The sequence below is a fragment of the Aptenodytes patagonicus genome, chromosome Z (assembly GCF_965638725.1).
Source record: "Aptenodytes patagonicus chromosome Z, bAptPat1.pri.cur, whole genome shotgun sequence".
Taxonomy (NCBI): Eukaryota; Metazoa; Chordata; class Aves; order Sphenisciformes; family Spheniscidae; genus Aptenodytes; species Aptenodytes patagonicus.
The window spans coordinates 38357886-38385116 of record NC_134982.1 but is presented as its reverse complement, the minus strand read 5'-3'; the positions used below and the strand labels follow the sequence as shown (position 1 = coordinate 38385116).

The window sequence follows — 27231 nt, the reverse complement described above, 5'->3', positions numbered from 1 at the left end:
AATAACATTTAAAAAAATGTTCCTTATCTTGGAAAGTTAAGCTCAATGATTCCAAAATAAGGGTTGCAACACGGCTAAAACCCCAGCCTCTCCTCAGAGTGATCCAGGAACAGCTAATGGCAGCAGAGCAGGATGCTAGTTTGTCTCACTGCTCTTAGCATACGCAAGGGCAGGTCAGCATGAGAAGGGGACTCTCACAATGTGAATGCATTCATAAACCGAAACAAAACTGATGGGTCTAATTGTAGTCCAATTAGCCTTTAACAGTATCTCTTTTTTTGTGTGTGTGTCATATTCCACAGAGCTACAGCAAGCAACTTGCCTGGCACAAATCAACCTTCCCATTCCCTCCATGGTTGCGGTGTAGCCTAAGTGCCTCACAGATGGAAATTGTACTGTTAATCAGCCAGCAGACCTGTTTATTGACTACTCTAGTTGTTGTCAGTTAGTGAAGCAGATGTCTAGACTAATGAGAGATTTCAGGAACCCAAAGGATACACCCAGAACAACTTTCAGAGGAAAAGGGTGAGAAATCTTACTGCATGGGAGACTACAACTTAGATAGAAGCAGTTTCTTTCATTATGAACTGTGGTCTATTGAAGAAAATATAAGCTAAATATGAGGGAACGTATTCTTTTTTTTAACTTAACCTTTTAAACTTTTTTAGACAAAGCACCTATTGAAAGGCTTCTGAATATGTCGCTATCAAGCATGAGAAAGCTTGGCCCAGTGCGCATTTGATTTCATTTTCCATCTTTACCAGTAAAACTGACATTTCTCCATGTAATTTGAGAGCTTTTACTATTCTTGGCACTCAATAAAACTTTCCGTATGAAAGTCTTTATTTCCATTTTCACCAGTGAAAACACACTTTCACTTTGGTGAGCACAGAAGTTGAGGTTTCTTGCTTTATTGTATTGAAAACTATATTCACCATATACAAAAAACAAGCAAGAGCCTTTGGAAAGGCCAAAACACTGGTGCAGGCTATCTAAAACTTCTTTTCTAAGACATGCAACAGAATTCCAATGCTGGTAGAGCACAGGTGAACAGAAACATATATCTCTTACTAACTTGTCTTCAATCCTTAACAGTTTAATCCTCCAGCCTGACAGACTGCCCAATGTGAACCAGCTGGTTACCAAAGTAATATTGGGAACACGAGTGGTCTTGATTCTGCCAGGGGGTTTGTAAAGAGCAACTCTGAAGTTTCACTGACACTCTACTTGCAAAGGCTGTGACTTCCAGCCTGGACTTCCTTCCAAACAGTTTTAGCATCATACTATGCCATAATCTCTCCAGCTTTTCAAGAAACTGACAAAGGTTTACCCGCAGTCCTGTGGTATGGAGGCAGTTTAGATAGCTACAGTATTCTCACTATCACATTACCAAATTATTTTATGTAATATGGATGTGGCTGTTGTATGTGATGATTTGTATCGTATCAAAGCTATACTTCACTTACCACATTGCTGCACGTCCTGTACCGGATATTTCGCCCTTCACAGGTCCTGTGTCCAAAAATTAAAAACAAACCCATAAACATTAACAGCTGAATATAAAAAGCAAACACATAATGTTTACTGTGTCAGCATCTTTCCTACAAAGATGTCTAATCACCTAATCCCCCACCAACCCTCTTCCCCAAATAAAGGCCTCTCTGTCCCTATACAGGTATTGAGGTATGAATTCTACAACTCCTCAGCTTCCTACCTTTGCTTTAAAAATGAGTTTCTAGAAGGTGGCATCAGTTTATAAACGAGGTTGGAGGTCAGAGTACAGAACTTAGCTGGAAATCAATATCTGAATCACATTAATAATGACCTGTGTCTCCCAGCTACCCACAATGATTTCACAAGGGCACAGCTCTGCCTCTACCCAGGCACACACCTTAGCACTGACACAGTCTGAGTTGCCAGACGTTGTCTGCTGCGGAACAACCTGTGCACTGGGAGGAAGGAAACCTGCCTGCAGCGGCGTGAAATGGCAGGCTAGCAGGACAGGGCTTTTTCCCAATTTGATATGAGGGGAGAAGGAGAGCATAAAACTTCCCCACGACCCAACAGCCCCTCCGCTACTCCCAAATCCCTGCTGCAGAACAGCATCTGAAGAGCAGCTGGGCCCAGCAGAGGTCAAGGAGAACATGTGCCCTGACGTGTGCTCTCCATAGCTCTCCTCCTTTTCCCCCACAGCAGACCCATACCAGTCCTGATGCTGGCAGGGCTCCCAGAAGAAAGGTCAACACCCAGATATCTTTTTAGCGCTCGGCAGCGTGTGTTCCGAGTATTTGACCTTAGGTGAAGATTCATGTGTTTTATGAGTTCAGACAGCACACTCTGTGGAGGTCCTCAGGACAAATCAGGATGCAGGGTTTGGCTTTTAAAGATTATCCTTCAACAGAATAAATTCCTTACATTCTTAATTTCTTAATTTCACAATTTCTTTTTTTTTCCCTTTTTTTTTTTTGGCCAGGATTTAACAAGCACACATTCCTTGAGGACGAAATGCCTGCCAAGACTGAAGTTTCAAATCCAAACCATTTTGAACTATTCAAGAGAAAGGACAGCATCTGCATGCATTTGTGTCGTTCTTTTTCCTTTGTTTTTTTAAAGACAGAAAAACTTTTTCCATACTGAGTTAACTCTAAAATAAACTGAGCAGATTTCCTTTAAATAATTGAGGTCATCCTTCCTCCCACCTTTCTTCACAAGACTTAACTGTGAAATTCCTGCAGCAGTCATTTACACCTATGCGAGTACAAAATCAGGGCAAACCACAGGTTTGCAAACGTATCACAGTGGTGTAAATCATCTCAAGAGAAGATAAACAAGTAAATAAACCCTATCACTTTTTTCCAGAAGAAATGTAAGCAGAAAGATAACATATTCTGTTGTGTAGCATTTGGCATATAAAGAATGCTATTAAAAGCATAATAGAATACCACGCGTTCAGTCCTTTTGTAATGTTATGTAATTAATTCAAGTAAATTTTGATCATTGCAAGCATGCACAGAAGTAAGAAGTGTGCACAGAGTATCTGGCATTAGAAAAAACAGTTTAGCAGTACAATAATAAAAATTATATTCACAATAGGCTTTGAAACAAAAAAAAAAAAACCCAAAACCAAAACAACCAAGTAACCCCCCCACTATCCCAGTTATTCCTGAGCAATATAGACAAGCTGGTAGAAATACTGTGGTGCAGGCCAAACCTGTTTACACTCCACTACATTCAATGGAGGTACTCTTGATTTACACCAATAGGTAGCAAAGAAAAAAGTGTATTATGCAACATGCAGGCAGTCCTAGTGCAGGCCTTGTACACCACACTGAATAGCTTGTTCAGCAAACTTGATACATGCCCCATCTGTCTCTCAGAAATGCCATACCACCCGTCAGATATCTCTTTGCTTCACACAGACCTGCTGTTACGACAATTTCAATTACCGCAATTTATTAACTTCAGAACCATTGAACTGCCAGGAAAATTTAAACTTTCTTTCTATTAGCTGCCTTACAGTTTCTTCTTCTTGTCACAGTTTCTTCATATTGCCTGTTTTGAAATGAAAACCCACTTATTTTTCACTTATTCTTTGCATTAGGGAAAAGAATAGGTACTTTCATTAGACATATGCCACAGAACTATTCAGATTTTTCTTCCAATTTCTCTCCTTTGGCTAATGGCCAGGGTTGTTCAGAAAAAATGTGCAATTCTGGATGCAGCTAGTGCTGTGATGATTCATGAACACTAAGAACCACTCTTGCAAAACTCCCCTTGTCCCCTCTCCAAGACCAAACTTTGGGGTTTTGTTGTTTAAGCTCATTAGTTTCCCAGTTATCACCCATCAACCAAAAGCAGGCAAACTGCTTTCAGCCTGAGCTAATATATTTTCACAATAGATTTGCAGAGTAGTTTGTGTTTCAGATCTACGCTGCTTCAGGACAGTATTCCAGATTCTCTTAAACTCATTTTGGATTCAAAATCATAGGATTTGTAGGGAAAAAAAATGGTTAAAAAGACTGAAAAAAAAATTTAAATTGCAGCTTTTCGGGGGCAGAAATTTTGATTTTTAAAAGTAAATTCTGTTTCTGACCCTGTCTATGCTTAAAATAGGGAAGCTTAAGTGAACTTAATCCTGCTAGAGTGAAATACACAGCATCTTGCATGACACCAGGCCAGACTAGGTTTTCTCCTCTACGCAGGGTTGAAATTAATGGTATGGGTCCCATATCTCAGCATGGATGCTTTGCAGAATGCCACAGCACAGAGCATTTAACATGCAAGGAAGGACCACAGCAGATTAGTGAGACCACGTTATGAGATACAGTCACCACACATCCTCTGACCTCTGCAGGGTATAAATGAGAACTGAGAACTTGCATCAAGGGGTACACACAGCCACTTGGAAAAGTCAGAAGTCACTCAAAATGGCAAGTTTGTCTTGGAGAGCACACAAAGAGTGGGAGCAGTAAGAGGTACGTCTACAGTCTTCTCTGTTATCTATACACTACAGGGGATTTTGCAGAGGAAAAAGGTAGCTGAGGGTTTGGCTTGACAGGCAATTATTATCATGTGAATATGAAAGAAAAGCAAGCTATTGGGAATCATGTTTCATTCTTCAAACATAGTAACTTGTTTCCAGTAAAGTTTCTGAAAAAGATTAACAACTTTTAATGTATTAAAATATTCACTTCTCTTATATAAACAACCCAAAACTCTGGTATTTATTTCTCCAGGCTCCAGTTTGTAGAGGGACTTAGTTCAAGTCCTCCCCCCAAAGGTTTAAAGTAGATGTATATTTGTGCTCAGCTAGAGTTAGAAGCCTTGCAATAATCCATGCCAGAATGAATAGCAACCCCATGCCAAAGTTGCCTTTATCTGTAATTACCAAAGACGATGAAAGAGATTTGCAGAGGAGGACCTCAACTCCTGCCACTCTCAGCAGTCATCAAAGTTTGAAATGCTTTTCTTAAGAAACAAGTCTCCACATAAGAAAGCAACTATGAGCCAGAGGCGGGTTATTTTTGTGGATGTGAATTTTGATGCAACTGTTCACTACAGGGGTTTGAAAGTTGATGTAGTGTTAGACAATCTTCACTCTCCTTTATTTTCACACCCCTTGACAACTAATCTTCTGGTTTCCCACTGTACCTGCGAGAAAAGTATGCTGTGGGCCCTTCTCCTCCCATGAGATCTTAGGCAGGCTGCGTCAGCCTTCCCCTTCCCCTGGTGCCAACAGGCATGAGGCCCTGCTACACACACAGTAACACCATCTTGCATCTCTCTTTCCTCACCCTGTTGCTCTTACCTCTTTCCCAAATGTTGCACAGTGTTATGACCCCCTCTCATCCTCAACACAATTTCTGTGTTTGTCCTTCTCTGGGGAAAAGAGAGTCTCTTTTATTCTTTTGGCATACCCCTTTTCCCATAAAGGAAAGGTGAGAGAAGGCCGTGGACACCAAATTGTTATGAAAAAGGGAGACGCATTGGGACTGCATTGACTTTGAGTTGACTTTTTCAAACTGCCTGGTCGGGTCTGCCCAACTTCATGTCCACATCATTCAACTGACAACAAATTGAAAAGTTGTGTAAAAATTTTTCCATATCCTTTTGTTAATAAGCACCTTGCCTGCCACAGTGGGTTGTGCAGATGCACTGGTATGTTTTGCCATGCAGCTTGGCATTGCAACTGTAAAAATCTTTCACTCTTTGTGTTTAGGAGTGTCGTGGTTTAACCCCAGCTGGCAACTGAGCACCACACAGCCGCTCTCTCACTCTCCCCATCCCCCTGGTGGGATGGGGGAGAGAATCAGAAGAGTAAAAGTGAGAAAACTCATGGGTTGAGATAAGAACAGTTTAATAATTGAAAGAAAATAAAATAGTAATAATAATAACAATAATAATAAAAGAATATACAAAGCAAGTGATGCATGATGCAATTGCTCACCACCTGCTGACCAATGCCCAGCCAGTCCCCGAGCAGCGGCCTCCCCGGCCAACTCCCCCCAGTTTATGTACTGAGCATGACGTCACATGGTATGGAATGTCCCTTTGGCCAGTTTGGGTCAGCTGTCCTGGCTGTGCCCCCTCCCAGCTTCTTGTGCACCTCCAGCCTTCTCAGTCGGTAGAGCATGGGAAGCTCAAAAGTCCTTGACTAGTGTAAGCACTACCTGGCAACAACTAAAACATCGGTGTGTTACCAACATTGTTCTCCTCCTAAATCCAAAACACAGCACTGTACCAGCTACTAGGAAGAAAATTAACTTTATCCCAGCTGAAACCAGGACAAGAAGACTTTCTCCTACAGATTTCTGCACCTTGTTGAAACAGTGAAATACCAGAAATGTTACAGGAATAGTTAACTGAGACAAGAAAAGTGGGCATGGGTAGACAAGCCAACTTTCCCTGGCAAATTTAGTTACAGATCTTATGAATATTCTTTCTGCAGGAGTAAAAAAATAAACAACCAGGAGGCAAAATACCAACTTGAGTTACAGCATGCAGAAAGCTAGCTAGGCAAATAAAAACATGGGTACTGATCTGTGGCCACCAAAGGTCTGCTTTTTGCATAAATAATGTTTTCCACAATCTTGTTATTAGGGAATCAATTATTCTGATGTAAATAATGTATCATACTTATCATGAATGGGCCCACATGAACCTCATGAAGTTCAACAAGGCCAAGTGCAAGGTCCTGCACCTGGGTTGGGGCAATCCCCCATATCAATACATATTGAGTGATGAATCGACTGAGAGCAGCCCTGCAAAGAAGGACTTGGGGATACTGGTGGATGAAAAATTAGATATAAGCTGGCAACATGCACTTGCAGCCCAGAAAGCCAATTATGTCCTGGGCTGTATAAAAAGAAGCGTGGCCAGCAGGGCGAGGGAGGTGATTCTCCCCCTCTACTCCACTCTGGTGAGACCCCACCTGGAGTACTGCATCCAGCTCTGGGGTCCCCAGTACAAGACAGGCATTGACCTGTTAAAGCAGATCCAGAGGAGGGCCACAAAAATGATCAGAGGGCTGGAACACCTCTCCTGTGAAGAAAGGCTGAGAGAGTTGGGGTCAAAGGTGGGTTCATGAGGGGAAAGTCCTGTTTAACTAGCTTAATTTCCTTTTATGACAAGGTCACCAATCTAGTTGACCAAGGGAAGCCAGTAGATGTGGGGTTTTTTTATTTTAGCAAAGCTTTTGATACTGTCTCTCACAGCATCCTTCTGGACAAAAAGTCCAGTGTACAGCTAGACAAGTCCATAATACAATGGGTGAGCAATTGGCTGACAGGTCAGGCTCCAAGAGTTACAATAAATGGGGTCACATCAGGCTGGTGGCCAGTCACTAGTGGGGTTCCCCAGCGCTCAATTTTAGGGCCAGTGCCCTTTAATGTTTTTATAAATGATCTAGACACAAGAATCAAATGTACATTAAGTAAATTTGCTGATGATACTAAACTAGGAGGAGCTGTGGACTCCCTCAAGGGTAGAGAGGCCTTACAGAAAGATCTGGATAGACTAGAGAGCTGGGCAATCATCAACCATATGAAATTTAACAAAACAAGTGCAGGATTCTCCATCTGGGACAGGGTAATCCTGGTTATACATACAAATTGGGGGATGAGAGGCTGGAGAGAAGTGCCAAGGAAAGAGATCTGGGGGTTTGGGTTGACGGCAAGTTGAATATGAGTCAACAGTGTGCCCTGGCAGCCAGAAGGGCCAACCATGTCCTGGGGTGCATCAAGCACAGCATAGCTAGCTGGTCGAGCGAGGTGATTGTGCCACTCTGCACTGCACTGATGTGGCCCCACCTCGAGTACTGTGTGCCTCAATATAAGAAGGACATCAAACTATTAGAGTGTGTCTAGAGGAGGGCGACAAAGATGGTGAAATGTCTTGAGGGCAAGACTTATGAGGAGCGGCTGAGGTCATTTGGTTTGTTCAGCTTGGACAAGAGAAGGCTAAGGGGTGACCTCATCGCAGACTACAACTTCCTCAAGCGGGACAGCGGAGGGGGAGGTGCTGATCTCCTCTCTCTGGTGACCAGCGATAGGACACACGGAAATGGAATGAAGGTGTGTCAGGGGAAGTTCAGACTGGACATTGGGAAAAGGTTCTTCACTGAAAGGGTGGTCGGTCACTGGAACAGGCTCCCCAGGGAAGTGGTCACAGCACCAAGCCTGTCAGAGTTCAAGTTCTTAGTCATATGGTTTAGTTTTAGGTAGTCCTGCAAGGAGCAGGGAGTTGGACTTGATGATCCTTATGGGTCCTTTCCAACTCCAGGTATCCTGTGATTCTATCTTCCACCTGGAGAAAAGAAGGCTCCAGGGGACCTTACTGCAGCCTTTTAATATATAAAGGGGGTTTATATGAAAGACAGAGAAAGACATTTTACCAAGGCCCATACTGACAGGACAAGGGGCAATGATTTTAAACTGAAAGAGGGCAGATTTAGATTGGACATAAGGAAGAATTTTTTTACAATGCAGGTGGTGAGACACTGGAACAGGTTGCCCAGAGAAGTTGTGGATAACCCATCATTGGAAGTGTTCAAGGTCAGGTTGGATGGGGATTTGAGCAACCTGATCCAGTGAAAGATGTCCCTGCCCATGGCAGGGGGGTTGGACTAGATGATCTTTAAAGGTCCTTTCCAACCCAAACCATTCTATGATTCTATGACTAAATAAACCTATGTGAAGGGGATGAGTATGGAACTAACAAAAAAGCCATCATACTGGGCTTTACTCTGTGAAACTCTGCTGTATATCTAAAGTAAATTCACTGGAATCAAAAGAATGGAATATAGCTATACACATATGGAATATGACTACATTATATCAAAGAGATGGTGTTAGAAAAAAGAAAAAAGGAAAAAATGCCTTTATTTACTGTTTAGCCTGAACCAAAACCTGATTGATTGTTTAGGAATTTGAAGGACAAGTAAATAGTGTTTCTCAAAGACGAAGTCCCTTTCACGGTGATATTAGTACAAAACAACTACTTGTTTCTGGCTACCGGATGTTTGCTGAAGTTGTGTTGAATGCTCCCTACAGAATGCCATCCAACCTCTTCCAAAATTTTGTATATACTGTATGCTATAGTGCCATAAATAACCAAAGTAACCTAAAGGTAACTAGCCCAGCTACTGATATACCAAGTTTGCTATTTCTAGCAGTCTAGCCAAAATAGCATAGAGCCCAGAGAAAGCTAATATATCTATTGGTCTTGCAGAGATAAGCCTTTCCTTCTAAAGGTACGATTAGGTTCATGTCACAATTTCATTTTAAATTCTTGAAGTTTGATGAGGGGAATAGTTCAGATTTGAGAATTTTATTTGGAATGTTATACAAACAATGATCAGCTGTAGCTCCAACAGTGCTGCTCCAACCCACACATAGCTTTTACTCTGGGTAGCTTCTGCTACCCTTGGAGTTTAAGGTTGGCATTATATTTACTCAAAAGTAAGGCAGACCTTGAACTTTTGCTGTACAAATTGCTGAACAGAATAGAGTTTATTCCAATTTTTACTTTCAAATTCTTCTTTGCATTATTCAGAGCCGCTGAATGCTATTTTCTAAGTAGCAGCTGGCATTAAATGACACTCCCTAAACTCTCAGTAAAATATGACTGGCTAGTCCAATTAAAATAACAAAAATCAAATTTGAGAAAAATAAAGGAAAAGAAGGAGAAAAATTTGTCAGAGTGCTTTCAGAGTACTGTTTATTTTCTTGCATTTAGTCTCTCATGTTTGTTTGTCACTGCAGGTTTTTTTATTTTCTCAAGAATCTTTAAAAACTGTCTTTAGCTTTAGAGTTGCACATACAACACATATTGCAGATATACAGAAAGCAATTACAGTTGCAAATGTTTTTCAGTTGCTCACTAGCCAAAAAAGGCAGAAAAAAAGCAAGAATTAAAGAAGTGCCTTTCAGCAAAACAATGGCAAGAGGTCTCTTCACAGCTTAAGTGGAAAGAAAATACAATACTAAATCTCACCTTGCCTGCTGTATCACAAAGATAGCATCTAGAACATATTGCAGGCCCAAAAGTACTAACACCCCAAATCTGAACATGCCTGAGCTCAGATCTGGATCCAAGTTTTGCAGCTGGTCTTTTCCCCATGCTTTGAGGAAGTTTAAACCTGGGTCTGAATCATGTGTGTTAGCCCAGCTCCACTGAAATGCTCATGCTTTCTCATGTACAATCTATTGCCTGGGGCTTTAGAGAATCACATCTTAACTTATTTTTTGTAGGTCGTAAAGCATACAAAAACTTCACATCATGCAAAGGCCTGGCTGATTTAATTTTTTTTTCATTTAAATCCCCGAACAGATTTATTGAAAGAATTATGAATATACAAGAGCACTTCCAGTGAACCTGGACTTAGGAACAGTATATCATCCAAGTGAAGGCTCCACAGACATTTTTGTTAGGTAGGCTGCTTCTCAGCAGAGAGATTTATGGAGACCATATCCATCACTCATCTGTAGGTACAATGCTGACTACTGTTCATTCTAATGCAGATCTGTTTCTCACCCAAAACACGACATATAACATCCCTGTGGCAACTCTAGCAATGGATTACATGGGAAAACAACACTAGGAAAGCATTTTATATATTTTTAGTTACTTCACTGAGGCATAGAAGCCGGAAATAGGACAGCCAGCACAATGTGACTAACTGGTTCTCCAAAGACCACCAGCAATCACTCCACAGATTACAGCACTGATCTAGATTGTGTGAAATTTGCAGCTTTTTATAGTATTGACTGAAATTTAAGATCGTCACTTGCTTCTGCCATTAGGAAGAGTTAGAACTGTCATCTTTCTCGAAAAATGGAAATGCTTCTCCATCAAATGAAAGCAGGAAATGTTCCCATAATTACAGATTTGACTAATCCCCAAGTAAACAGAATAAAAATTTCCTTTTGAAAATGCTGCTAGATGGCACAGCTTTAACCAAAAGTATCTACAAACTAAATATACTCAAAATTTTTTCCAAATGTTTAAAATCACCCAATCTAGCATGGAGGATGTCCTTTACAGAGTCAACCAGCTACAGTTATCAACTGAAGCAGAAAACAAGCCAGCTATTGAGGTATCCTGAAGGTCATTTGCAGGAAGTAATACACTAAGCTAGCATACAGATATAGCTTTGATCAGGGTAATGAGAATCATCCTCCAAAATCATTTGGTAGCACAGGTGACCTAAGAATTTTATGACATTGACTGTACTTCCATTGAGTGACATGGTATGCTTCATCAGAGTGCTATTTACTTTTGTGGATGTATTCAGCAATTATGATAGCATTTGTGCAAAAATGTTTTGCTCTTTATTCTACAGACCTTAAGAAAGCAAAGGGCTTATTCTAGAAGTCATAAAAAAACATAGTATTTAAAATGATCATTCTGACCAGCATAGGAACATTTCGTAAAGTGGCATCATTTGCCTTATTTAGTAGTGCCAGGATTAGAGCAGACTGCATTTATATCATTGCACAATAGTTGCAGTAATTTATATTAGCTTCCATCTGATAAAGAAGCAACCCAAAAACTAGAATAACTGTTCCATTGTAATTGTCACTCAATTTCACTCAGAAAGTTTAAAGGACCTTTTATCAATGTTAGATGTGAAAAACCTCAGATTCTCTTCTAATCTAAGTCCCTGAGACAGATGAGTCTGTGACTGTAGCCTGAAACTAGGGGCCACAGCCACATGCTTGGACTAAATTCTAAATTCAGTTGTGAAGCAGCAACACAACAATAGACAATGTTTTGGTATCAAAGGTATATACAGTTGAAACTTTAAACAGCATTTTTTAAATACATAGTATTTGATGTATCCCCTTTTCAGTGCTAGTCAGTGTTGTTGTAATGGGTTCTTATTCTATTATTTAGCTTTAAACTAAGATGAATAACGTGCATCTATTCCATCATTGTCTGACAGGCACCAAATCATTTGATGCTTGATTTGTGAACTGATAATCTATGTGATCAAAATGAGAAAACATTACTCCTTAATGAAATAAATCCAATTTATTTTGGGCTTCTTCTGTCTGATGACAAATGTCACACAGCATAAAATTGACCTAATTTTAGCTAATTTAGCTAGTTTATTAAACCTAACCTCCAAAAGCATGTCTCGGTGGCTATTTTACTGATCAACCAAGTAAAACTGCAATAAAACTGAGAGTCATTTATGCAGATCTACTGTTTTCATCCTGCAGAATGCAATGGCAGTGGGCTGAACAACCAAACTAGTGAATCACTTACTTCAGCTAATTTAGCAAGCAGAGCTCGTGGAAAGGGAATTTCATACTGGTGGTTCGCTTGCATTACCAAAAGGCAGCCATCAGCTGAAGGAAGGAAGGGAGGTGTTTGAAAAGGGGAAAAAAAATATATTCCAGCAAGTAACAGAGCCAGTATGAAGCATCTAAACAAAGCGGGGGTTATGTGTTCCCTCTTTTTTTTTTTTTTTTCTTTTTTTAAATCTTTGTCACTTTTATTACTGAGGGAAACTTGTCAGGAAGATGTTAATGTTGACTTTCTTCTGCTACTAAACATATATCCCTCATCTAATGGTGGAAAACCTTCACTCTATTCAGCAGTTTACACATGATTTCCGAGAGGTAAGAGTGATGATCTCAAATTTTGACCTCTTAAACCCAGATTCAGTACCCATGGGACTCTATAACCAGCTTAGCACTCTGCTATACACTCACACAAACTGTTCCCTGCTTCATGCTTTAGCTGGAAACAGCAGCAACAGTAACAGGTAGGGTTTCTAAGCAGATTGAAAAAAAGACTACTTATCTATTGTCTGCTAAAATCATTGCCAAAACTTTAGTACATCCTGCTTTTCTGCTACCTGCAACCTTACTTTACTAGAAAGTGATGATGAATTTAGAAGATGATAGGAAAAAAAAATCACAATTATCTTCCTGCCAAGCCTAGAAACAGTAAAACACTATTGATATTACTGCAGTACTTGTCAATATGTAAAGTACAATTCTAGAACACATCAAATATTTTTAGGACCAGGACAGGTGAACTTAGCATAAGAGAATTGATAATTTCTTTTACAATTTGAAAATGTATTCCAATACAAGGAAATTAAATAAATGCGCATGAATTTCAGATATCTAAAGAACATTCAGCCATTTATTACTGTTTGAGTTTGCTTGAATCAACATGCACACTTATTAATATCTGGATTGAAGGTATGTGAGTACTATCAATCACTGTGCTGGATGACAAACTCCAGCTATGCTGTGCAATAGACAGACTGCAACAAATAATAGCCAGATTCCAAGGAAGAGGGCAAAGACCATATTGCAGTGTCTCTCCACCTGCTCTGCCTATGTATTTCCAGCATCTGTGTAGCCAAAGTATCCAATAGCTAATAAAACTCGGTTCTGTGTAGAAGCACAACAGTTGCTAGTTTGGCCCTCAGGAAAAACAGGAGTGGTCTGTGGTTCTCCTCTCTACAGGTTTTGACCAGCAGTGCTGCATGACAGTTCGTGATGGAGAGGAGATGATGAGGAGTTTCTCTTACCTGAGCTTTGTATCAAAAAAAAAGAAAAAAGAAAAAAAAAAAAAGAGAGAGATACTGAAACTAAAGGGCAAAACACTCTGGAATGATAAAAATAAATACTTCTTTGCCCAGCATATAAATAAGCTGGAAGGTTCACTTTCAAGTGAGTTGAGGCAAACAACTGTAACATTTAAAGGGGGTTTGTCCTTCTGTGTGAATAACAAGAATATCTGAAGTTATAAAGAGTTAATGCCAACAAAGAGCATGAAAAGTGTCATGCTTTGAGGTTTAACCCAGTCTTTAACTACTAATTATCATAATGTTATTTTCCTGCGGCTTATTCTGCCACCGGAGTGACCCAGTACTGCTCACTGTCAGTGCAGGATACCAGGACGCATGGTTGACTTGGGCTGACAACTCCTGTTGGCTTGTGTGATTGGTGTATTTATTTATATCACTATCATACTAAATGTCCTTAGCATAATCAGGACCAGTTGTTCTAATGAAATGTACTGTTAAACAGCCCCTACCCTGAAATGTTTGCCATCTAAAACCCTAGAAAACAGAATTTCTCACTAACACTTTCCATTCTTTCATCACAGCTGCGAAAGCCTAACACAAAACATGTTCCCAAAACAAACAACACAAGCACTAACATAACTTTGGCAAACAAAAGCTGGAAAGAAAACTGGTTTCCTTTATTTAGCTGCATATACTAACAGTGTTTAGGAATGGGCAATTAGTCTTTGCATTTCTTCAAAGCAGATGCACTGGGCTCTCTCTTTTCATCTAATGATCTGAAAGTCACTTCATACAGAACTAAAAGACATGAGGCATTATGAACATTCCTCCGAGGATGAGAAATATTTAGGATTAATTTGTTCCAAAACATCTAAATATGTTGCCAGTTTTCATTTGCCAGAAGTATCTAGTACCTTCCTTCATGCTGCCATGAAATTATAGACAGCAAATACATGAGATAAACTGTACCAACCAAGAAATTGTCCCAGAGAGGTGGACATTTTGTTCTAGCCTTGCCAGGTTTGAAATATGCGCACAGGCTTATTTCCAAGCCTTCAAAGTCTGAATGAGTTTCTTTCCCCTGCTCCCTCTCTGTCTTTTTCTTAGTAACTTAAAATGCTTTCCTAGCACAAAAATTAGTAATTTAAACCCTTTATTTCATTAGCAGTTGCACACAGACCAGGAAAAAGGAAAAACTATTACACGCTTGATACTGTGTTAATGCCAGGTCAAATTTTACTATCTATGATTTATTGCTACTGGCTAGCAAAAGTTGTGCACCTAATTAAACCCCTGCATCCTATCCTGAAAACAGGGGGCTTCCACATCTGAATGGGCCAAAGTTTGCAGATGGTTTCTTAAGGCAGGAAGCATCGCTTATGTACTGACGGGACAGTAGTGAGGTATTGTATGAAAAACAAGTCCTGTGTGATTTATGAGTTTATTCCCTGTTCCACTGGGGTAGCTTCAGGGACATCCCAAATAGTACAAGAGTCAAAGAGAAGCAGGTAGGGAGAGCCTGCCCAGGAGTGGTTTATACTCACATACTACAGAGCACTATGACTACTACCACTACTGTCATAGACCTCCAAGACTTTTCCCCTCTAGAAACTACTGAGGCAGTTCTCAGTGCGGGAGCAGAGGTGTAGTCAGCAAGCCTTTGTATTACTCAGGTTCCGCAGATCTCCTGATATGCCTGGATTCATGTTTTCATTAAAGGAATATATAGAAGATCACTTATTTTCCTAAGTCTGACAAGGATACACTGTGACTGAAAATAAGTTCCTGTCTCTGCAATTCCCGATTTCAAGGTATTTGCAGAACCACTATTTCCTGTGGAACTAACAAGAGATCAGAATTTGGCCCCACATTTAAAAATAAAATTATTCTATTTTTTTTTTCCATGGGATTGGAATAGAAAAGTACTGTCTTTCAACTGGTTTCAGTAGATGCCTTTGCCTATCTTTTCTCCCTCTAGCAGACTTTTTGCACACTGTCAACTCAATAATTGCTAGAACTAGGAGACCAAACTGTCCACAGATAAAGCTAAAATACACAATATTCTATTCTGATCTTATGGTTCAATACCTTGTGCTGTTTCTTGTCCTCACTAAGTAGCATCATGTATTAAAATGTCAGATATAGGAAACAATTTGGAGTGTATTGTCGCAGTTCGTTTTATTAACATCAGTTTTATAAGCACATGAAAGAAAATAGAAAAGAAACATGCAGGATGGAAAATTGTATTACATTTTTTATACTACAATATATCAGGTACTATACTACAAGGTATCAGAGATGGCAGTAAGGCACAAAGTTTGGGTCTGGAGTTTTTCTTCATATCCTTTGTCAGAAATCTGTTAATATTTATCAAATATACCGTGTTTGCTGCAGGTAAACTTTTTCCTAAAGTAGATAGAAATAATATTTACTAGAAATATTTTGCAGGTAAAACTTACATATACTATAGAGTGGAAATGATGTCAAGTGACTTGTCCATGTTCCATTTCAAGCTAGTAACTGGGGAGGAATAAAATCTCAGATGCCTGACTGGGTACCCAGACTTCACCTTCTCACTGGGCCATTCTACTTCTGCCTGTTGGGGAGGGTTTTCTAGTATGGAAGACTTCCTACCTGAAATTTAATTCATAAGGTATCCTCAGCAGAATTATGATTCTTTCTTATCTAGCTCAGGATGCCACGTTGGGTCAATATGATGCTTTTATAGTCTCAGTGTGGCTAAGATTGTGGGGTGCTAAACCTAGTGAATTAGCTGTAGTCTGGTACAAGTATGTGAAAAGTCTTACTGCTTAAATGGTGAAAGTGTAGGGAGGTTTCATTTTTCAGTAGCTGGCAGCCTTGCAAGCTGTCCAGGCAACTTTTGTATCTCCATAGGTTCTCACTATATTTTAAAAGGGTGTTGCCTTATCAAACATGTTGGTTGCTTGCCTGAATTAAAAAACACACCACCATAATTTTTTGACACTGAGCTGAAAATTTCAGTGCAGTTCAAGACCTCTACTGGTTACTTCTTATGGTCTGACACATATGAGCAGGTTGAATTCTCCCATCAATAAAGTAAAAAGCGTTCACCCACTTACTTGCTGCTCAGGCAGCGTCTCAGTGAATATGAAGCCCCTCCTCCACAAGTGCGTGAACATTCGCTCCACGAGCCCCAGGCATCCCACAGTGAGTCTCGATCTTCCTCTGAGCGAGCTGTTCTGGAGCTCTGAGGAGAGGGACAAGGAAAAAAATCAGGAAAAATCATTTAAAGGACAAAAAATATTGTTGCTAGCTTAACCTTTCTTTTTACTGGATATCATCTTGATCATTGAAAGCACTGAATAAATCTGTAATTCTCTGACATTCCTACCGATTGGCAGCCAGTTCTTGTAGTGGGGGTTGCTGTATGGACTTGCTTTCATCCTTTGAGTATCATACTCTGTCTCAATTTGAGACTGGTGATGACTATTATAAAAGAGCACTTTGGACAACAGTGAGGCAAGAGATTTTTCCTGATTAAAAGGAAGAGGTGGAGTATTGTAGACATTAGAAATTGTGCTTTGAAGTTTTGTTGCTGTGTTACAAACTATGAAAAGGCGTATTAAAAAGTGCCTTCCAAGATGCTCTTGAGGAAAAAAATCACAACATAGTGAATCAACGTGATACAAAGACATTCAACATAACGACTTTCATGCACTCATCATAAGGCACTGGAACTATCATTACTTCTTCTCTGTCCAAAGATCTCCTATAAAACTTTCTGGACAAAGATTCCCTAGCTGTTTTACGCCTACTATTTGCTAACTTAAAAAAGAAAGTGCATACTACCTGAAGAGCTGGAGTTCTCCAATGCCAGGCACAGACCCAGGCAGTGCTATTGTTAATGCCAGTGGTTGGGTGCAAACAACTTTATAGAGAAGCAGCACCGATGAACTCAGAAATGCTCAGCTCTTCTAGGATTAACTCATAAATGCACAGCAGTACCTGCCTCAAATAATGCAGTCATGCATGTATCCAGCATTTCATTTTCATTCATGCAAATGTACCTCAGAAACACAGATCTGTAGGGACATAAATAATTTAACCATTTAGATAGGTATTGTCCCTCCTGGATGATGCGGTTTTGCTGGAAGAACAACCTACAGAAGCATGCAAAGGTGCATGGAAAATGCCTGTGTCTGATGGAGACCAGGCAGTGTTCTCCTTCTAAGCTTGGCTTGTGCTGTGGGCCAACACCTGGTGAATAGCATTTCTAACTGTATTTGGAATAAATAAGAAGGCAAGACAACTATATGAGGGAGACTTTGATGGTACACCTTCAATAGAGAAACATCAGCAAGCATCATTGCTAGCCCATGTTAGAGGAAACAACTCTAGCTTTCAGCACTGAGGGATTATTTGAGACATGGAGATAGCTCAACACTGAAATTATTTTATCTTCAGCGAAGCTGTGTAAAAGTTTTGTCATGAAATCTGAAACCTGGTGAAATATACCAGTCTTGAATATTGTTATTCACAGGCAAAAAAGAAAATGTTGGCGATGGTTTAGGGCTGTGAACAGTTTCAATATACAGCTGTTTAAGGGAGATACTGAATTTGTCACACATAACCAAGATCCTAAACGGAACAGTCTGTGTCTGTAGAGCAAAGGACTTAAGTCTGGCACGTTAGGATATGAAATGTGTGTTAACTGGGATTTATCAAGGTAAGAGGTTAACTTTTCAGTATACTTTAAGGAGTCAGGAATGCATTATGTATGCTAACCGTTAATAATGACAGAATTTTCCAATATGGAAACCATTTAGTCTTATAAAATTCTGCAAGGGGATTGCAGTTCACCCACTAGTGTCGTCTATGACATTGCATAAACAGCCAGGCATAAGATTAGCTGAAGTGAAAGCCCATTTCTTTTATTAGCTGTCTCTATACTCAGCTCAGTAATAAGGCCAAAGTCTCACACTGAGCTCTCTTCTCCTGAAAACAGAAAGCCCATAATCTCAGTGTTGTACACATTTGCATCCTCTGATAGTCACTAGCTCCATGCATCCGAAGGATGAAAACATTGCCAGTGCTGTTCCCATGGTTCCACGGAAGTCTTCCCACCCTGAAGTGAGTCATTAGCTCATGGATCAGTACTTAGCTTACTCAGGTTGACAGAGTAATTGTATAGTTATATTCCCTCCAAAAGCCTGATACTACTTTGAGATACACCGGCACAATAAATTAGTGGTAACTAATGAAAGTTGATAGTGTTAAATCTGTATGCCAAATTGGCGAACTTCAATGGAGATATTGTTTAAAGGAAAAAAAATTAAGATTTGCAGGACACCTGTCCAGCCATTTTCTCTTCTTTCCCTCTCTTCCCATTATTGCTTTTATCAAGGTACAGTCCAAACCTGATCTTGAAGAATAAGTCAGTCTGTTTGGGCAGAATGGGTTTAAAAAGAAAGGATTTTCCTCTCTGCAAACACACCAAATATGGTTATTTCTTTTGAAAGGAAGAGCTCAGTGAGTGACAAGGGTCAGGTGCAGGACCAATGCACAGCAACACACCCAGCCGTGGCTCCCCGGCATTTCACAATGGTCACCTGCTGCATTCCTCATGCTGCTGCTCACAGACCCTTCAAGGGCACAAGTGCTCCTTTTTTTAAACCAGAGTATTTTAAAAGGCAAATACACAAATGCCACTTACATAGAGTTGAGTCTATTTGGCCTTCTGACACAGAGAAGGCCAACCCTTTTGAAAGACCTTTAGGATCTGGTCCAAAGCATGCTGAGGTCAAATGAAAACTCCATCAAATTAAAGGAGTTCAGGAGCAGAACATTAAAAGATAGGCTGAAAAGGGGACCCAACACAATTTGTAAAGAATTTTTTTTAACTAATCAAATAAACCTTGTGAATGAGAAGGAAGCTAACCCAAGCAGGCAGAAGGCAAGCTTTCTTCAAACAGCTCTGCTGAAGCACCTCCACTCTGATCCTGCTGCCCTATCTTAGCACTTTTGCCAAGTGGAGGTTGCCAGCTATGCCAAATAAAATTATTATTCTATGGTGTGGCCAACATCCATTTTCAATTTGCTTCATGATGCACAGTTTGTAATGGCATTTTAAACACATGTAGCACTTCCTTCTGCAGAACAGCTTTTGGAAGATAGTTTAGATGGGTAATTGAATCAGTTTTTTGTTGCTGTAACATTTAGTATGATGTAATTTTGTTTTGGATCTATTGATGGGAAAAAAAGGTAAATTAATTTAGTCTGTGGGAGATGATACTGGATTTGCCTAATGTGTGTATAACAATTATTTGACACTCAGTTTATATTACCTTTATTAAAACGCAAAAAGATTTAATTTCAACATAATTGCAAAGGTAAATGTAAAATTTAAAGTGACTTAAGTGATCAAATTCTGACTATGGCCAGATGGGGTCCATCCTCTAGATACAATCTTATTAACATTTACACATGAGATAAGAGGAGCGACATGCCAATTTACTGAGGTTATCTCAGCTGACTGCTTTCTGAAGGGTATTTTTTATAAAATGAAAATGTGTGTTTGCCCTTTTAGTCTGCTAAAAAGAAAATGTGCGTCTGTTTACGCACATAAAATGTGCTTTTAGTTTACAAGGAAACAAATATCTTCAAACTGCAAATGGGTGCTTGTTCTGACCGTTCACCACTGGTTGAAAGCTCAAAGACATAATTAATAAAGGTTGCAAGGTAAAGTCATGTGAACCAAGTACTATTACCTCATCACAAATTATAAGCATCAGCACAGCTAGACATTCTAAGGGTCCAAATTTTTCTGAAATAAATTGTACTCCCACCCAGAGGAGATCCATGTGCCTGTTATTTGCATTCCAAGATTTGTTATAAGACCTATATATTCCCAGAAAGCATGTGATCTCAAGCTGGAACAGGCTCCAAGATTTCTTTTAACAAGTGGAATAAACATAATTCATTTCAACTCCATCCATGTTTAATGTTAGAGAAAGTAGAGTGGTTTTCCCTCCTCTGAACTACACAGTTAAGATATTGAGCTTGAAATTCTAGCAATGCCTGAAAAGCCATTTTAAATCTGAAGAACGTTGTCTATTGCAGCTTCAAAGGATATATGCCATTACTAGCTAAGAATTCACTGTTTAGCACAGATTTTTCAAAAGTAGCTTATACCACTAATTAATAATTTCTACCCACTTTCAACAACGTGAACTAAACTGAAGAACCTATATTAAAATACTCGTGATAACAGTCAAGAACATTGCAGTGTTCTGCAATACAAGAACTCTTAGAGTACTCCTTTAAAGCTCTAACGTTCCTGCCATAAAGAGAAAACAGGAAAAAAAAAAAAAGAAAAAAAAAAGGACAAAAAAAGCAGAGTGGGAGTGGGAGTGCGTGTGTGTGTGTGTGTGTGTGTGTACATGCCTTTAAAGCTGCAAGAAGTAAAGCTGCCACCACTTAAAGCTTCCTTTAAGCAACGCTTCCCTCTTAGAAAAAGTCTTTTATCTCTGCCAGAAGTACCCCAGGTTGGTGCTTCTTGAAATGCCAATGTATGCCAAAGAAGCAAAATGCAGACAGTCGTTAAGGCTCATTATGCCCTGCTGCTGGTATCAGAAGAGCTTCCTTCCCCCTTCTGTCCATTCTAGGTGGATCTCAGCCTGAGCTTCCCAGGAAACACCCACTGATTTGACCACACAAAACTCATGATGTCCGGACATCTACAGCATCAATGGCAGAAATGTCACCTGCAAGCAATTTGCTTATCAATGACCTACATAAAACAAGTAAGTCTGCTAGCACTAATCAAAATCAGCTTTTTCTTTATTCCTCATTATCCTAATACACACTTAACCTGAGGGTCATCCTGCAGCTACCACCCAACACAGCAGCTCCAGAGGAAAAGGGCATGAGGACTCCCAAAGACTTCTCTAACGAGAAAAAGAAGGAATGCCTTGTGCTTTTGGACAAGAAAGCAAGAAGGATCACGTGTACAAAATGAAATCACTGTCAATGGATAGGGCACTCAGGTGAAGAAGTTTACAAAAGAAAAAAAAAGGCTTTAAACTATGAGCTGAAAAAAGGACTTCTTATAATAGAAACAAAAATAATCTGACATAATCAAGTAAGACTAAAAGAGCTAGGTATCCAATTTTATTCTTAAAAAAAATCCAGCTTCAGAGTTTAACAGTAATTTCTAAATTTATTAAAGAGTAGTCAGGCATTCATGTTATATTCAGGCTGAGATGAATAACAGGTCTTTCCTAACCTTTCCACTAACACACAGTACACAGAAATCATTTAAACTATCTGGAATAGCATGTAAAAAACACAAGTGTCACACATCCTTAAATCACAATAGCTGCCTGGCCATCCAGGAGCTGCATCCCTGATGAGAGAACCATGTTTGTTCTGAGCGCGTATGTGTACACGTGTCTGTGGCTGCACAGAGGGAGAAACATGAAAAGTAGCAAGATCTCTGTTTGTATCCTGAGACCTATAAAAGGAGTTCAGCCTTAAGAAAATAAATCTTAGTTGCATACTGGAATTGAATTTAAAATTTTGTTTGGAACTGCTCTATCCCTACAGAATCCAACTATTTGTCAATGTCACACAGAAAAGAGTGCGTATAAATGCAGATCATGTTGTTTAACTGCTCCTCAGTTTCTGAGGGTTCCAGTCTTCCTCCTTGTTCAGTAAAATGCTGCTAAAGTCATATTTTTCAAGCACCCATTGTGTTCTCTAGATTAAACAGCAATATAGATAGTGAAAAATGCAGTTAACCTCTTGTTGGACTAAGGGCACTGATACAGACTTTAAGCCACAGCTATTTCCCAGATGATATGCACCACTGGGTTTGGTTAAGAAATTTAAATCATCTGGTTCTTATCATATCCCCACTGTTTAGGGGTATGATGAACTGTCAGTGACAATATACAAGGCTCCTCTGAGGTCATTGCCTAAACTTGTCTTTTGCTACTGTGAAAATGATACTAGGGACAGAAAACCAGTCTTTTTCTCTATTATATGGTCCTTCTGCCCTCCCTTTTCAGATACGTCCAAGCGCATCCCTATATGAATTCTTGCCAAGCAATACATTCTCCCTCTTGAAGTAATCCTTGATCATCCTTTGATGTTAGTTTGTCACTGAGGTCAAGTATATACTTCACACAGCACTAAAATGCTGTCTGTAGTGAACCAGGAAGAAACTGCCTTTAGCACTTATCTAGGTGTGTAACAGCAGGAGACAAGGCCAGTGACCTAATCTTTTTTTAAGAAACATACATTTCAAAATTTCAACCAATGTTAATACACGGTTTGTAAGATTTCATTTGCACAATGTTGTGTATCTTTGTTGCATTCCACCCAAGGTAACAGCTGGATTACAGCTCAGATGGGAAACTGCTTGGAAATCTCTGGCTTTTGAAGGAAAGCAAGGCAGAACAAAATCACATCCAGTTGAGTTAATATTGGTAATTACTGTCAAACAAAATGTTAACATGCAAGGCAATCCTGACTAGCTGTTGAAACTTTTCAGAGTGATAATTTTGGAAACATCATAAGTAAAATGTTCTGACACATCCAGTTTGCAATGCACAAAAAAACATGTTTAATGTATCTAGGCAAAAATTGCACATCATTTTAAACAGTACTGTATGACCGAAGCACATCCATTCTTCCAGAATAACTGTACCATACTGAAGAAAGGGCTTATTAAAGTAAGCCAGTTCCTTGTGAGTAGCATAATTCCCTGGAAGCACTAGGATTCCCCATGGCAATAGTTCTCCAGCTCCAACCAAGTATCTGCCCATTTCATGCACCTCATGAAAGCATAGGTCCCCAAGCCAGTCTTAGCAATATATCCAAGGATGTAATGGGAGTGAATGCCAACCTATTTTCTTTTCCCAAGGGGTCTGCTTCAGGGTCAGGATGGATGAACACTGTTTAGCTGGTGTGGTAGATAGTTTGTCTTCCCATTATCCTGACTGTATCACATGTAAAGACGAAGAGCAGACTTCAGCCACCAGACCTGCCACCCAGCCACCCTCCAGAAGGACCACACAAGCCAGAAAAATCTGCCTACCTGTCATTCTTACCAAAGTAATGGGAGTTCTGCTCTCACAGAAGTTAAAAGAAGGTGAAGAGAGAAAATGCCCTTGTGCCCAAGCTGCCAGAGCTGTTTACTGCACCTGAAATGCTGAGCGACCACGGGTGCAATTGCTTCCATAATTAACTGCATGCTGTTCCATATGTCCGAATGAAAGGAATGCCTACAGAGCTGTTCAAACTACTGCTAAAACAGTTTTCCCTGGCAAACAACCTGGAAAGAAATGTAGCTGCAATGAGCATCAGATGTCTTGAGGTGGAAGTGGCTATACCTTGTACACTGGGTCCCCTGCTCCCTGGAGAGCAGCAGCTCCCTCCTGCTGGGTGTGGGGCTGTGAGCTGAACAATACCAGCCCACTTGCCCCAGGCTTCCACAGTCTTGGAAATTAACTAAGGAATTTAGCCTCCTTTGCACTTGCAAGACCAGGCAAAAGGCCTTCGAGGGGATCAAGAGAGTATTTCCTATGGAAAACCCCTGGCACAGGGAACCCTTGATCTGAGTGACTCCACGCCCCAAGGAAGGCACTGGCACAGGAGCACGCATGTATGAGGGTATATACTGTACTTTGGGTAATTACTTTATGCTCAGACTTTGCTAGTGCAGATAAACGGGCCAGGATTTATTTTTTCATTTCAGCCTCTTAAAAAGGAATAAATAAAAAAGTCCAAATCTCCTTCTGGGTAGTTTTTAATTTAGTCTTTCTTCAGGATCAAAATCATCCATCACTTAGAAGAAAAAGGGGAAGACACCTTGATGAGAAGGAGAGAAGAAGAATTCTCACTGAGATCCTCTTGCAGTTTTTCAATGCTTATTCTGCTCCTGTGAACACAGGCAAGGGGAAGAGCAATAGGTGCACAATTTTTCTTTACCCTGAAGGAAGACACCTGATACATATACAGCTACCTCAGTTCCCAGGGACATAAGTAAAAGTTTGCTGTGGTAGTCCTTTTCAGCACTGCGTTCCTTTTTATCTTCTTTTATTCTTAACAGCACAGTCATGCAAGGCAGGCTCGTTACTAAGGGAACAGAAAAAGGGAAATTATGGCATGTTTTCCTTTTGCACAGGAAAACAAAGGTTCATTGAGGGGGAAATATCCCCTCCTCCCTTCCTAGCCATCTATGACTTGATATGATACGGTTATTGTGCGAGTAATAAGGACGAAGTGTCACACTGAACTCTGTCATCCTGAAAACAGAATGTCTGTAGTCTCAGTGTTGTACACATGTGCACCCTCTGACAGTCGTTAGTTCCACACATCAGGTGCTCTCTGAAGGATAAAAACGTTGCCGGTGCTATCCCCATAGTCCCACAGGATTCTTCCTGCCCTGAAGCAAGTCATATAGTTGTATATATATGCAGTCTCTTAAAACTTATCATAGGGAATACACAGCTTATAGTCTGCAACAAAACAGGGAAGAAATGATAAACAGCCATCTCAGGATTTTAGGAGCTAAACAACCATTCCCAAACCTGGACTGGAAGTTGTATCCCAGGAGGAAAGTGCCAAACGTGAGCTCATTTCTTCTCCTAAAAGGGCAGCAGCCAGCTGTGGGGGGGTTGCTGGCAGAGGATGGAGCTGACACTATATCACTTCAACACGCTGCACGCTGCGCTCCCTGTAACATTTGTAACAGTGCCTTATAAAACTCAGATCAGTCCTATCTCTCACTCTACTTACCCATATGAAAATATACACCAGGAGAGCAATGTGAATACAAGAGCTTGCTTTCTTGCTCCCACAGACCTAAGTTACAACACCCTGTTGTATTTAAATCCTGCTGTGCTGGTGTAAACACCAGGCATGGGTGATCCAATATAGAGCAGGTCCAACCTGGCTCAGCCTCAGACTTGTCGCCTAATTGACTCAGAAGGGTTTTCGAGGCTAGGACTGGTTCAGATGCAGGATGGGTGAAATCACTTTTCAGAATTCGGAACCCACCCAACTGCATGGGTTCAAAAGTGCATCTTGCACTCAAGGACTTCGGGTTTGCCTTCCACGTAGCAAGAACTGCAGGAGGAGAAAGAGCCCACAGGGGCACACAGAAAGAAAAAGAGAGAAAAGTAAAATTGTTGTCTGTGACAAGGCCTATTGCATGCATGCCAGGTGTTTTCTAAGTGGCGAGAAGTGAAAGCTGTGTGCTGGCTGGGCTGTGTTCGTCAGCTTCAAGAAAAAATGACCAACATATGGCTGGCACTCCCAGCTCCACAGGTGAACCACTGTCTCTCCCAAAGAGACAGGGTAATACACTGAAGAAGTATATATTAGCCATTTTCCCTTGCTTTAGTAAACTGACCTTAAGCTTCCGATATTCACCCAGACTAACTCTCCGTACAGGTCACAACGTCCAACAGTGAGTCCTCTTATGTGCACCAAACCCCGTGTGGACTGGATTTAGAAACTCTTGTTCTGCAAGTCTGAGCTAGAAGACCTTGTCACATTAGCATAGATTTTAACAGGCTCGTCAGCCCTAGGGTGCCTCAACCTCCTCTGGAGCTGGTCAGAGCATTAAGACAAGGTGCCATAGGTTGCAACAGGAAGATGGCACTCTCTGGTCAGGAGGCATTTCAGAGAAGGGAGGAGAAGTCTCCAAAGATTTGTGTAACTTTAGATAAACATTCACAATCATGACATTTATTCAAAATAAATGAAGCCTCATATTCTTCTGATGGTCTGCCATCTCCCCCAGTTACCTCATGGAGCTGTGTATGTGTTTATTTTAACAACAAGAGGCCGTATAAAGGGTTGAAACATTAAGCCTCAGTGGAGGCAGGAAAACTGAAATGGAAATATTTAAGTTAAAAAATAGGGGGGGAAGAGAGAGAAAGGGGAAGAGAGGAAGAAAGGGAGGGAGGACAGAAGAAAGGAAGGAAAAAAGGAAGGAAGAGGGAGAAATAAAGAAAGAAAGAAATCATGGAGAAAGCTCAAGATCCCATGCCATAACAAAAAATAAAGGGAAGACAGGGAAAAAAAATGCTTATGGTACCCTTAGGAATTAACTATAAACCTCAGAGTCTATCTAACATATTTATTCCCCCCTTAATCACCAAGTAATTGATCTCAAATTAATGATTATATTTCTTTAAAGGAAAATACACTCAGTTGTTGAGAGTTTGCAGTACCAAGGTGGAGTTTTCTAGGAGTACCAGATGTTTTTTTTTCGTGATTTTACATTGAATTACAAAGATGGAAGGACCTAAACACTGTCAGGATATAAGCTGCTACCCTCTAATATCACACATGATGAAAATATTTATGTTTCCATTGCTTTCACCAAATAAAAGAAAAGACACATCCACACTTTGAAGCCAGTTTGCTGCACAGAAAGTGTATACATTCCTCTCTATGCCAGTCTTCAACTCTGGTAAGATGTGATAACGCACTCCCACTTGCCCTGGTGCTCACCAGCACTGATGGGTGGCTGAGCCCATCAGAGAATGACAAGACTGCTAAAGTTTGGATTAGCAAAGCAGAGTCGTACAATTCAAGCTGTGGCAACTCAAGTTTTTAGTTTCAGAGATTTCTATTGAATTACTTCCCTCTCCTCTTCAGCTAATTCAGATCTTTCATCTTTA

At 40.2% G+C, this 27231-nt stretch overlaps 1 protein-coding gene across 1 annotated transcript in view; it reads right to left on the bottom strand.

Moving 5' to 3' along the window:
- ADAMTSL1 (ADAMTS like 1) overlaps positions 1-27231 on the bottom strand; it is a 202176-nt gene that overhangs the window by 167994 nt on the left and 6951 nt on the right. The window contains exons 2-3 of the mRNA XM_076362419.1: positions 16654-16781; positions 1467-1512 (exon numbers count right to left, since the gene is read on the bottom strand). Of these exons, the coding sequence (XP_076218534.1) occupies positions 1467-1512; positions 16654-16781 (174 nt within the window). The remainder of the gene's footprint in view (positions 1-1466; positions 1513-16653; positions 16782-27231) is intronic.